At 48.0% G+C, this 11,963-nt stretch overlaps 1 protein-coding gene across 2 annotated transcripts in view; it reads right to left on the reverse strand.

The window, feature by feature from the left end:
- The window catches only part of MMP28 (matrix metallopeptidase 28), a 28,898-nt gene that overhangs the window by 11,372 nt on the left and 5,563 nt on the right, over nucleotides 1-11,963 (reverse strand). Inside the window, exons 2-4 of one of the 2 annotated variants that reach the window (XM_006037341.2) lie at nucleotides 6,627-6,714; nucleotides 5,148-5,227; nucleotides 3,534-3,721 (exon numbers count right to left, since the gene is read on the reverse strand). In XM_006037341.2, the coding sequence (XP_006037403.1) occupies nucleotides 3,534-3,721; nucleotides 5,148-5,227 (268 nt within the window). In that variant the 5' untranslated portion in view covers nucleotides 6,627-6,714. The remainder of the gene's footprint in view (nucleotides 1-3,533; nucleotides 3,722-5,147; nucleotides 5,228-6,626; nucleotides 6,715-11,963) is intronic. The other variant, XM_025193790.1, reaches the window with a different exon arrangement.

The raw sequence follows: 11,963 nt of genomic DNA on the forward strand, positions 1-11,963 counted from the left end.
CAGTGAAGTCCAGGTGGTGCCCAGCAGGAGGGAGGATCAGGCTCTGCACTCCAGGATCCTCACTGAGACCAGCACTTGCTCAGCTCACTACTATCCTGCCAGCCACTCCCTAGAGCCTGCAGGACCCAGCTGTCCACTCAGTTCCATGGGACTGCTCACACCAGTAGGCCCTGGGTAATCGGCCCAACCACCATCTGTGTCAGCTTTATGAGCAGATGCACATAACTAGATTATGGTGTGAACTGGGACACAAGGGCACTGTGTGCAAAGGCCTGGGGGATGGAGGACATGAGATCCAACCCAGAGCAGACACTGCACCCTGCACTGTTCACCTCAAGTTCCATTTGTCTAATCATGAGTATTTCAAGGAACTTCCCCTCTGCACCACAGAGCCAGGTCTTTCCTGTCATTCAGCTCACTCCTCTTGCACCCTCTGTACTTGCCTACTAGCCTCAGGGGTTCCCTCTCCACATTCTCATTCCCTGTCTGTACCCACAGGAAACATCAAAGCTTCAAGTGCAAAATCTCCAAGGCTTGGCAGGTTCTGCTGTGCTGCTCATCACCATAATATAGAGGTACACCTGGACTCCCATGGATCTGACAGACAAGATCTCTGTGAACTCAGAACATTGCCAAAGATTTCTGCCAATGCTTCCTCTTTCCTTGCATTTTGTGTAATCTGAGGCAGCTACCTTCTATCCCAGAATCAGCTGCATGTTTGTGACAGGTGATGGACTTGCTGTATGTATGCATATGTGATCAAAGAAACATCCTGTGTGGCTCTGTAAGATGCAACATGCCATTTTCCATCCCAAGACTCCAGACTCCAGGTTTAATCATTGGGTCTCTTCTCCAGCATCTCACAGCAGGGCCATAAATCTGTCCTCTTGGTTATCTAGCTCTCCAGTACTTCCCTGAAGTCCAGGAGGATCCCTTCTCTATGGCTCTTCACTAATCTATCCAGGTTCTCCTATACCCACCTACTCTCTAGTGACATCTTGGCACCATACCACACGATGGATCAGCCTCCCCGTTAGTGTGGGCATCCCAGGGGAAGACATAGCAGTTGCTGTGATGTTTCCCCAAGAAGGGTGAGAGCAATGTTTTTTTTGCAAACCCACAACCCACCCACAAGGCTGTACAGAGCAGCCAGCACAGATATTCCTCTACTCACATGACTTAATGGAGTGATCTGCAGGTGCTGCAGTTGTCAGGTATAAGAAACCCTGATTTGTCTGGGGGAAAAAAAGCTTGTAGGAACCCTGCTTAGATCCCCAAGTGTTAGAGATAGACAGACCCCAAGTGTTAGAAATAGACAGACCCTATTCCAGAAAATCAGACAGATGGTGTTTTGAGTGGTGGGAGGAAAAGAGGGGGAGGAGCTGCCTCAGCCCCTGGATCCTATCTTAAATATCAGAAATCCCAGAGAGTAGGTGCTGGTGGCAGGAAGGATCTTTGCTTGCAACTGCCAGCTCTATCAAGGATCTATCATTCTTTTATGGCCCACAGCTATCATTATTAAGCAGCTGGTTGTTTAAAGACTGTCAGCCATGACTTAAGAGCCCTGGACATAAGGATTAAAGCCAGACATGGTTCAATTCAGGCAGGTATGGGTAGCCACTGCAGGTGGTAGCAGCTAGGTCATAGGGGAGCATGTCCATAGAAATGGGGCTGGGTTAGGGCAAGACTGGGCAGCCCCAGGCAGGACTTCTCAGGGCAGGGGACATTCTCCTATGAGACCAGCAGTGCAAGGACTATTGCATGAGATGAACTGTCTGAGTGCAAGTCCTGCCAGGCTGGATATTTCACACGTTCTGTTCATTTTTCCAAGGAAACAGGTGCAGCAAAGAAGCAGCAGCTGCTATGTCTTTCCCTGGGATGCCCACACTAACTGGGAGGCTGCTCCATCATGTGGTATGGTGCCAAGGTTGTGTCCTGCACATTTACTGCAGGGGCTTCAGCAGCAACACAGCCCATGGAAAACAGAGGTGGGGAGGCAAGGAGAACTGAGAGGGTGGCACAGTAATCTGGGGTGAAAGCAGTGGTCTGAGGTCCGTGATGCCTCATGTACAGCAGGGATTCTTGGTCTGAGCTCTGGCCTTGGGCAGAACACTGCTGTTCCCTTCCTGATGCATTCAAAGCAGCAGGGCCTAAGCACCTTTCCCAGTGCAGCCCAGTGTCTCTCCAGTTAGTTCAGGATCCAGCCCCAAGTTACCCATCTCCTCCATAGATCTGCTCCTGCCCATCTCTAGCTATGGCTCTTCCTGATCTTTCTCCATTAGGAACTCCCCTAGCGCACAGTTTCTCCACTGCTGGCACAATAGCCATCTCCTCTGCAGTCATCCTCCTCCAACCTCTCTGTCTCAGCGAGGACATTAGTTGCATCAGTCTTAAGTCAGGTACAAAGCAGGGTAGATTTGCCCTTTATAGACTAATCAAATTAGAGATGCATAAGAATCCCCCACAGCAGCCACTGCTTATGAAATCTTATGCATCCCTGATTTAGTCTATATGGTAAATAATTGCCCTGTCTTCTCTCCATCTCATCACACACTGCTTCTGCAAAGCTCCCTTTCCTACGTACCATGAGCCCCCCTCCTCCCCCTCCCCCACGCCTTATGTCTGTAGATCCCTTCCAAGATACAGCCTGTATGTAAGATGCTAAGATTCATATTCTGTTTTTGGGAAACTAGGCATGTGCAACAATCCCACGGTGAGGGAGAGTAACCAACCTGTTCCCAGGGTTGAAACCCAGCCCATCTGCCTTTGCCTCGGCAGCTAGAACAGCTGCAGACTTGTCGCTGGCAGCTTGAGCCTGCACAGAGCACTTACCTCATCTCATTAACTTTTCCCATGTCTCAAGCACAGCTGCTCCCAAGCCGTTCTCTCTAGGGAGAATTTGCTACTGTGTGGATTGGAAGGCAGCTTACAAAAGACAGGGGGCCTGATTCAGCCCTGGGTAAATATTGGCTTCAACGGAGTTAGTTCTGCTAACCTTAGTGACAAATTTGGTCCTGCAGCAATAAGTACATGATGACACTCAGAAAAAGTTGATTCAATGGACAAGCTGGCAGCAGATGCTTCCTTCTCCCTCCCTGCGAACACTAGGGGATGCTCAGCAGGTTACTGTTGTAAAGGGAAAGGCCAACATTTTCACCCCAGGCACCAAAAACCAAAGTATCCCAATTTTCAGAAGCAGAGAGAATCTACAGCTTTCAGTAACAGCTACACCTTGAACAGCAAGATGCTTGAACTGAGGTGCCCAAAGGCATTGCAATCAGACACCAAGTGTAGGCACAGCCAGGTGTGCACCTAGTCTCAGTAAAAGGAATGGAGTTTACTCAGGTCCCAGCAGCAGTGAAGATGCAGCAGTCCTGGCCTGGCTGACAGCATCTCAGCTGCGTGATAGGAGCTCTGTGAATCAAGTCACAGTATGTAAAAGTTCAGCCACCTGTAGGTGGGCAAGGGCCCAGGTTTTACTGGCTCAGAGCCTGCACTAAGGAAATATCTTTGCAAAGAATGAGAACACCTACTCTGCTGTGCATAACGCCTTCTGCGCCTTGCCTTGGCCCTTCTGCCGGAGAACACAGCATGCACCCGCTCGGCCCAGGCAGTGTGGCTTTCAGCGTCATTCACCCCACAACGAGGCAGGCTCATCTGATGGAGTGTGGAAGCATCCAGGACCCCGCTGACTGGCAGGTGAGTCACCCACTGGAACTCCCTGGAAAAGAAGGGGAAGCATCAGCCTCAGTGCAAAGGGCTGCATCCCCTTTCCATGCTGAAAGGCAGAGGAAAACAAATGGCTGTGCATTGTGACAGCAGAACTTGGTGTCTTCCAGCTCTCAGGCACTGGTTCACAAGCAGAATCACTGGCATAGAACAGCTGTGTGGTACCTTATGGAAAATGTGACAGCACTTTGCACCTATAGGGTCAACTCTTATGTCCATGGAAATCAACGGCAAAACTCTCACTGACTGCACTGGGCAGTGAAGCCCAGAGAACACGGTTCACCCTTCTCTTAGTTTGGATCTACATTATAATACACAGGTGCAGTTGCAGTCCATGTGGGCATATCAGTGCGAGCTTTTATCCAGCTAGCTCCACTGCTAATAGTACTGTAAAACTCCACTTGAGCTGGCTGCCCAAGTATTTCCCCAGGCTCCTGAGTGAGTCACGTAGCCCATGCTAGACCCCAGGCTGCCAAAGGATTCACTGTCATGGGGACCCAAACTAGAGAGGATGTAGCTTGCTTTGGTGGGTCAACAAAAGCTGCCATTACACCAGTGTAGACATAGGCTAACAGGTGCTGGGTTTGCCAGTGCTAAATTCATCTCTCCCTGATGTTCACGTACTGACTACATGGGGAGGGGAAAAGCTGCGTAGCCAGATTCCCTCTGAAGGAGAAAATCCTCTGCATGACCTGAAACTGATGAATGAGTGTGTGCTGGGGGTGGGAAATCCCAGACTTGGCAGTGACCAGTTATTCAACTCTCAAGAGGAACACAGCTCCCTGGAGACATCAACAGCAGCCTACCCTCTATGCCATCATATGCCAGAAGGGATTGAGTGACCTAGTGGATAGTGCACAAGACTAGAACTTGGGACATCTGGGTCCTACTCCCAACTCTACTGCTGGCCTGCTGAGTGACCTTGGGCCAGTCATGACAGCTCTGTGCCTCACTTTCCCCACTTGTAAGAGACAGAGGATTGCCATCTCCCTTGTAAATCACTCTGACCTCCTCTGCCAAAAAGCATTCTCTAAAAACAAGAAGACCCTTTCTAGTGTGAATATCATCCCAGCAGTCGTGACGTATTCCAGTCAGCCCTGAACTGCAGATAGTATTCTAACTAGGACACCAGACCATAAAAGGCAAACAATCAGGGTAGTAAAACACTGCACTGAAGGGACTAGATCAGCCCATTTGCTGCTGGAAGCTGAGCACGGCAGCTGCATTTTGTAAAAACGATTAGGTGGGATTGCATGTCTGGTTCAAAGGGGAAGATCACAGCTAAAGGCCTTAGCCACTCAGAGACCCCTTACAAGGGGCTGAAGCCCTTCCAGTCCCAGAACCTGGGGGCTGGGTGAGGGTGTCACAGTTTGCTACATTTCTACATTTGGTTTTGTTGTTGGAAGGAAGGCTCTTACCTCACTGCTGCTCGGAACTGAGCCGGGCTGTGCATGCGTGGAGCCGGCGCCTCAAAATAGCCATACTTCTCCAGGAACATCTACCACGGAGAGAGGAAAAAGGGGAGTCTTAACCAAAGCACTACTGGGGCAGGAGGGAAGCATCAGAATAACAGCAGCCATTTGCACATGGTTATTTGGAAACAAGTGATTTGCATCTAGGATTCACAGTAATCTAGATGTTGCATACATGGTCGTAGGGAGACAGAATTTCTCTTCACCTGCTTATAAAACACAAGTCCCTACCATTTGAGCTAAAGGGACTTGCTTTTACCTGTTGGCAATCTAAAAGGCTTAAGACATCATGGAACAGAAACGTGTGTAAATGGTGTATGTATACATGAATATATGTGCTGCCTGATTGCAATGCCATGCCCCCCCCAGTTATTACATAACACTGCAATCATTTTTTTGTGGGTCTTCAAGTTTTTAGCCAGGATGTGATGGAGATCAGGGAGGAAATACTGCTAGGTGTTTGACATAGACAATCATGTGCTAACAATGCAGTCTATGGTCAAAGGTTACCAAGCTTACTGAAGTGGGTCAAAGCATCAGGGGAAAGAGGAAAGCTCTGAGCTCTCAGAACTTTATTTTGTTCCCAACGAAATGGACAGAAAAGCTTGCAGAAGCCTTTGGCAGGGGTCAGATCAGGTCTCAGGAGAAATCTGTTGAGACAGCATGCTGCCTCTTCCAGCAAAGGAGCTGAGCATGTTACTGAACAGAGAGAGCATGCCGCTTTATTCTCCCAATCAGGAGTGCTCTTTAATTATTATTGTTAATTTAAACAAAGGGATGTTGTCAGCCTCTGACTGATACAAATGTAAGTGTCTTCTTTTAAGTGCAATGACCCTAGCATTTTACACAACCCAAAAACAATAAAAATATTCCCAGGAAATATTTTCCCATCTGGATGGAAAGTTTTATCTGAAAAACAAACTTGCCCCCTGCAGCATCCTGCTATAGCCTGAGAATGGGAGTGAAACCAACTAAAAACCAAAGTGAAATGGACCAGTTTTCTTTCCTCGTTCCAGTTAAGAGAAATGTCAGAAGCAGGAACTGAATCAGTGATGCAGTCTGACTCCAGCAGTGATGGGAGCATATTCCCACTTATGGGCCCGGTTTTAAAAACCTCTTCAGCTGTAACTACCACTTTCTTGGTAGGTTAATCACACTTCTTGCTACTAACTGAGTTATAACCTGCACTGATGGAGCTAATGGGAGATCCGACAATTTTTTATGACCAGGATCAAACCATAGTAATCTGAAACACCTTTTGCAAGCCCACTCCCTTCTCCAGTTCTAAATGCTATCCTCTGGTCTTTTGAGGTCTTTTCTGAACTCTTTCCGCATTGCAATTAGCCCACAGCTCTTTCTACTACACATAGGGTGAACACAGAATCTCTGTGTTTACCCTCAGAGGTGCTTATACCTTCTTCTCACCGTATAAATCAGGTCACTGAGCAGTTCTCCTCAGAGGTCATATTCTCCAGTACTAGTATTCTTCTCGTTGTCCTTCAACTCAGCTGTTCTAAATCAGAAAGGATGGTCTAATCACAGCTGGGTAATGGGATCAAAATCCTGGGTTCAATTCCCTGTTCTGCCAGCTATTCTATATACATGGCCTTGGGCAAGTGATTTGAATCAGACCCAAATAAGTATAGAAGCACTTTATTTTCCAATGATTTCACTCGGGAGTTGAGCTGACTAAGCAGCAGTTAAGCACCTAAATACCTTGGGCCTTTAGGCCCAGCCTACACTCTCCCAGTTTTCTTAGCCTCATTGGCTGCATACAGATGAGAGCAGACATTTGGTTCCCCAGAGACAAACAGCAGTGAGCTGCAGCTATTGCCCCCAGGGAACACCCATGCCACACATGCTTTGGTGTGCGGCAAGTTACCCTGGCGGTGGTAGGAGATACTCGGCCAGCGCTGTGCTGGCCCCATCAGCCTTATCTGGGGTGGTGCAGGCCTCCTGGGGCTGCAGCCACAGCGATTCTGCCGGGTGGAACCTGGCTGGCAGCCGCAGTGTGGCTCTAGGTGGATAGGCTCTGCTTTTCACAGTGCTGCCTGTGCCTGTGTCTGCATTGCTCTGTTTTTTTTCCTGCAGGTTCTTTTGACCCCCGGATATCCAGGGGTTAAAAAAAAAAAAACAAAACCTGTGGGGGGAGGGGAAAAATGGAGCAGCGCACACACAGGCAGTGCGCTCTTGCAGCATGGAGAATGCCTGACTGTGAGGTACTCAGCGCTGCAGATGCGTTTGCCGCGCCACATACTGCACAGCAATGCTCGTCTGGACACGCCCGTTGTCAGCTAAGGGTGTGGGTTCTCTCACACCCAGCAAAGGCCTTGGTGCAGGCAGAGTCCTTACAGCAGAGTTGATTTTATTTTGCTGAATCATATTACGCTAAATTAGCATAAACCCTTTTAAAAGAGCAGGATTCCCCTCCAGGGTGTTTCTGCCATTTAACTATATCAGCATGATTATAGTACCAAAAATGATGTGCAGATAAGACCTTCTCTCTGCCTCTGCTCCCCACCTAGAAAATAGCAGCACTCTCCCTCACAAAGATGTTGCAAAAATAAATACAGACTTTCCCTATGCCTGAATAAGGGTGTCTGTGCCCGAAAGCTTATCAAGCACATTTTTTCCAACTATTTATTTGGTCTAATAAAAGATTTCACGTTTACCCAAAGAACCTTGCTTGAAAGAATAAATACATTAAGGGTGGGAGGGAGAAGAAGATAGGTTTCACATTATCATCCTTAAGTGCATGACATTAAATTCATTAGCACCATCTCATCTCATCGCAAGCAGCCCTCCTGATTCCAACCACTATTTGGATTGTTCTTTGTGATTATCTTCTTTCAGCAAGAGCCAAGCAGTTTCCATTTCATAGTTGCCAACAGGAGAGTACAGTTCTACTTAATTCAGCTTTTAGCCAAGACTCAGAGAACAGCAGATCCAGTGACCCTATAGTACTGTACCAGCTCTGTTCTCCCAGGCACTCCCTTTTCCTTATCAGCTTTTCTGCTCAGATTCCTGCAGGAACACCCTAAATGAGGAAAAACAGAGACAGGCTCCGGATCTCAGTACCACAGCCATGCCAGAGGCCGGTCCATCATCATAAAAGCCAATCTTGTTCAGTGAGATGCAGTACCTGGACTAATCAACAAGGAACAATGTCTTTGTGATGCCTTTGCATTTATTCTACAGAATTTACAGTATTGCCAGCTCTTGCTTTAGGTGTTTGACATTATTATTCAATACTCTGAATTATTACTTCACTGCAAATAAATGCACTCTGTAAAGCACTCAACAGCATGAATTGAAAGCATATTTTTAATGAGGTCTAAAAACCCTTCACAAACATTTTTTTAAAAGCATACTCAGTGCTTAAATGTCTTAAGCACATTTTCTCACCTGGGTTTGAATAATACCTCATTCATTTAAAAAAATCTAATTTAAGTTTTTATTCACTCAGGGCTTGTCTACCTTTGAAAGTTTGGTGGGTATGAATTTTAAGGGGCTTAGCTATTCCTGCGCATGTGTGTGAAAATACATAGGTTCTGGAATAACTACTGAATGATGCCACATGTATTCTATTCCTGGTTTTACTCGCTTTGAAAATCAAAATAGATGAGTCTATTTCTCTTTAGTTTCTGGTCAGTTTCATTTTTAGTCTCAGGCACAAGGCTGCAATATTTGGGTTGTGACAGCAGCGAAGGAATTTTGATTTTCTGTAACTCCAGAGATCTCTGTCCAGTAACAAACTGGCAAACTGTGGATGTTCCAGATATGGAATTATTATTTATAGGGGTGACAATAAGCCAATTGCAGAGAACTACCAAAACAGAAGCATAAGCCTTATGCCAGAAGGGATGAGTTCTGGTACTGCTGTCTATGGCAACAATCAGAATCTGAAGAAGCCAAAGTTCTTGCAGCAGAAATCTTTACACATAACACCTAACCTCCAAGTCCCGACTTGAAGCCTTCCCAGCTCTAACCAATAAAGGATACACCCCCTGGACTTTCCAGGGCTCTTAATGCCCATCCCAAGGAAACTGAGAGTGGGGGAGGATTTAATATAGCTATGTAACATGATTAAATCTAAATGATTAAACCTCATTAAAGTCATAGCTAGTGGCTGTAACTAAATGCCTTGCAAAGAAATGGGAATTTCCCTTAGGGATTTGCCTCCCCCTTAGCCACAGAAGGGGAAATGCTATTTCCATACAGTACGAAAAACAGCAGGAAATGAAGAGCTGAGTAGTAAAGGAAAAATCTGCCCAGCTCCCTCTCCAAAGTAGACGGATGCAGCAGAACAAGGGAGAAATTCTTCTGGCTGGTGTAGAGCCAGGGCTGTCCTTGGAAGGCAGGCAGCACCCCAGGCAGCAGGTCAAAGCATGGCAGAAAGGGGCTTATTGGGCACAGGGCAATAGCATTAGACATGGGGCTCAAGTCTGGCAGGCAGGCAGGGAATGAAGGTGGCCAAGGGAATTTAACCCTTCCAGGGTTAAAGTATCATTCACTGAAGGTAAAGAGCGCTTTTGTGAGGCGATGCACACTGCCTTCAATTGGCTGATGGGGGAACTGAGGCAGGTCAGTGGAGTGACTTGCCTAAGCCCAAAGGAGGAATCAGAGACTGAACTAGAATTCGGAAGATGCAGTGCTTTCCACTACAGCCCAGTGAAGATGATGAACTTTGCCGGACACTTTTATAGGGAATAGCTGTCCTGTGTTAGAACAGTCTGACAACCCAGTTCTGAACCAAGTCCTGTCTGGGGTTGCACAGCAGGAGACTGCAGTGTCATGGATACTGTATCTGTGTCCTCTCCTACAGCTCTCAAGGGTAACTACAGTTACTGTTCTGAAAAACATCCCTACTGATGGCTTAAGCTGAGGAAACACCTTGTTCTAAACCATCAAGTGTCCTGGGTGGAACACAGCCAAGAAGCACATACAATTAAAACTACCCTGCCCCTTCCCTTCTCCTCAGAAACAGGATCAGGACAGTCAGAGGCTACAGATTTTGACCCCGAGACAGATGGATTCTGGCAGATTTAGAATTGATTTATATTCCAAACACCCGGACTGCCCTCCACCTCTGCTGAATGTCAGTTTCAATCAGATGTTGTGTCCTTTATGCTTCGGCCTCTCCATCTGGTTACTAGTCCCATCTGGCACTATTCAGAAATCCTCAAGGAATCTCATTTTTTTTCTCCACTTCCCCATCCTTCCAAGCCCAGACATCAACATCTGAATCAGCTCAAGACCACTGCCACGGCATTGTGTGCTGGGTTATATTTTGTAACAGGAAAGCTGGGGTTTTTTGTGTGGATAAAATGGCTGGCATTTGAGTGAATGCAGGCGAGTCCTAGGTCTGTACTTAAACTACTGCATTCCTTATTGCAAGACTGGAGCTACCAATCAGTGCAGTGAAAGACTCAGGACTACAATGCAGAAGCAGACCTAGGATTTTGAAAGGAGGGTACAGGACTGCAAGGTTGGCTGCAGTCATCCACATGCACACAGCCCTGTGGTCAGAATGCATTGCAACAGCAGCTGCCAAGGACTTTGAGTCCCTGAAGTAGGTCTGAGTGGGGGAGTCCACTCCCTTCTGCCTTCCCAGTCCACTCTGGGCACCTCATCACCTCCAGCACTCAGCGGCCCCTCCGCTCCCCTCCCATTTTATCTGGGTGTAGGAAGTAGGGACCCACCCACTGCTGCTGCTGTTCCAGGGTGACCCAGGCCTAGGGGAGCGCCAGGGTGGCTTGTGTCCTACTCCAGTCAGAGGCTTTGGTGAGCACCTGCAGTGTGCTAGGCTCAGCTCAGGGCAGCAGTGGTGGTGGGCAGTCCCCCCCCCTTCCAGCACCCATTCCTTGCTCAATCCCCCGAGATGTCCCTCACTGGCTGAGAGCAGGAGCTGGATGGTGGGGACCAGCCCCACTGCCACCTTCCCTGGCTCAACCCGGCACCCCATGTAGCCACTCCCCAACACTGGAGCCCCCCAGGCCAGTGTGGGGGTATCATGGGGGAGGGGACAAGGAGCAGTGACCCCCCTGCTGCTGAGCCCAGAATCCCATGCAGCCACTCCCTGCAGCCCCCAACTGGAGCAGGGCACAAGCAGCCTGTGGCTTTCCCCATCCCCCATCAAATAGGGACAGAAGCAGTGGTGGCTGGGTCCCCTCTTCCTCACCTGCTTCCTGCTTGGTCCCCCTGAGTATCCCCCCCATCAGCCCAGGACTCCAACCACACCTCAGACTCTGCAGGGGACCCAGATGTCTGCAGCCACCAGCTCATCAGATGAGCTACACTGTTGAGGGGGTGTGATTGCATCAGTGCAGCCCTCTGGATCCACTCCTGCTCCTCTGGAAAGGGGAGAGGGGATATGCCCACTGTCCTACAAGGAGATGCACAGGCGAATTCTTAACCTAGTGCAGTGTTGCCCTGACACTAGCAGAATCCCTTTACAGGATCAGGGCTTAAAATTATAAGGTACAATATCTCAAATGCCCCTGTGGACTCAGCCCCTCTGAAAAAAAGTCCCTACTGTGCCTTTGTTTCCCCATTGGCAACACCTGCTTTCCACGGACACTACCAGGATTGATGAGTTTTTATAAATTATCATAGCATCCTTGGATGGCTAAAGGCTGCAATGGGAGGACACATTTTAACTGTGTTATTCTCTTCTGGTCCCTGCTGTATAAAAATCTGGTTAGATATAAAGCCATCTTAAAAATGTCAGTCTCTTTCCCACACTCTCAAGCCGCATTCCTG

The sequence above is a fragment of the Alligator sinensis genome, unplaced genomic scaffold (assembly GCF_000455745.1).
Source record: "Alligator sinensis unplaced genomic scaffold, ASM45574v1 scaffold345_1, whole genome shotgun sequence".
Taxonomy (NCBI): Eukaryota; Metazoa; Chordata; order Crocodylia; family Alligatoridae; genus Alligator; species Alligator sinensis.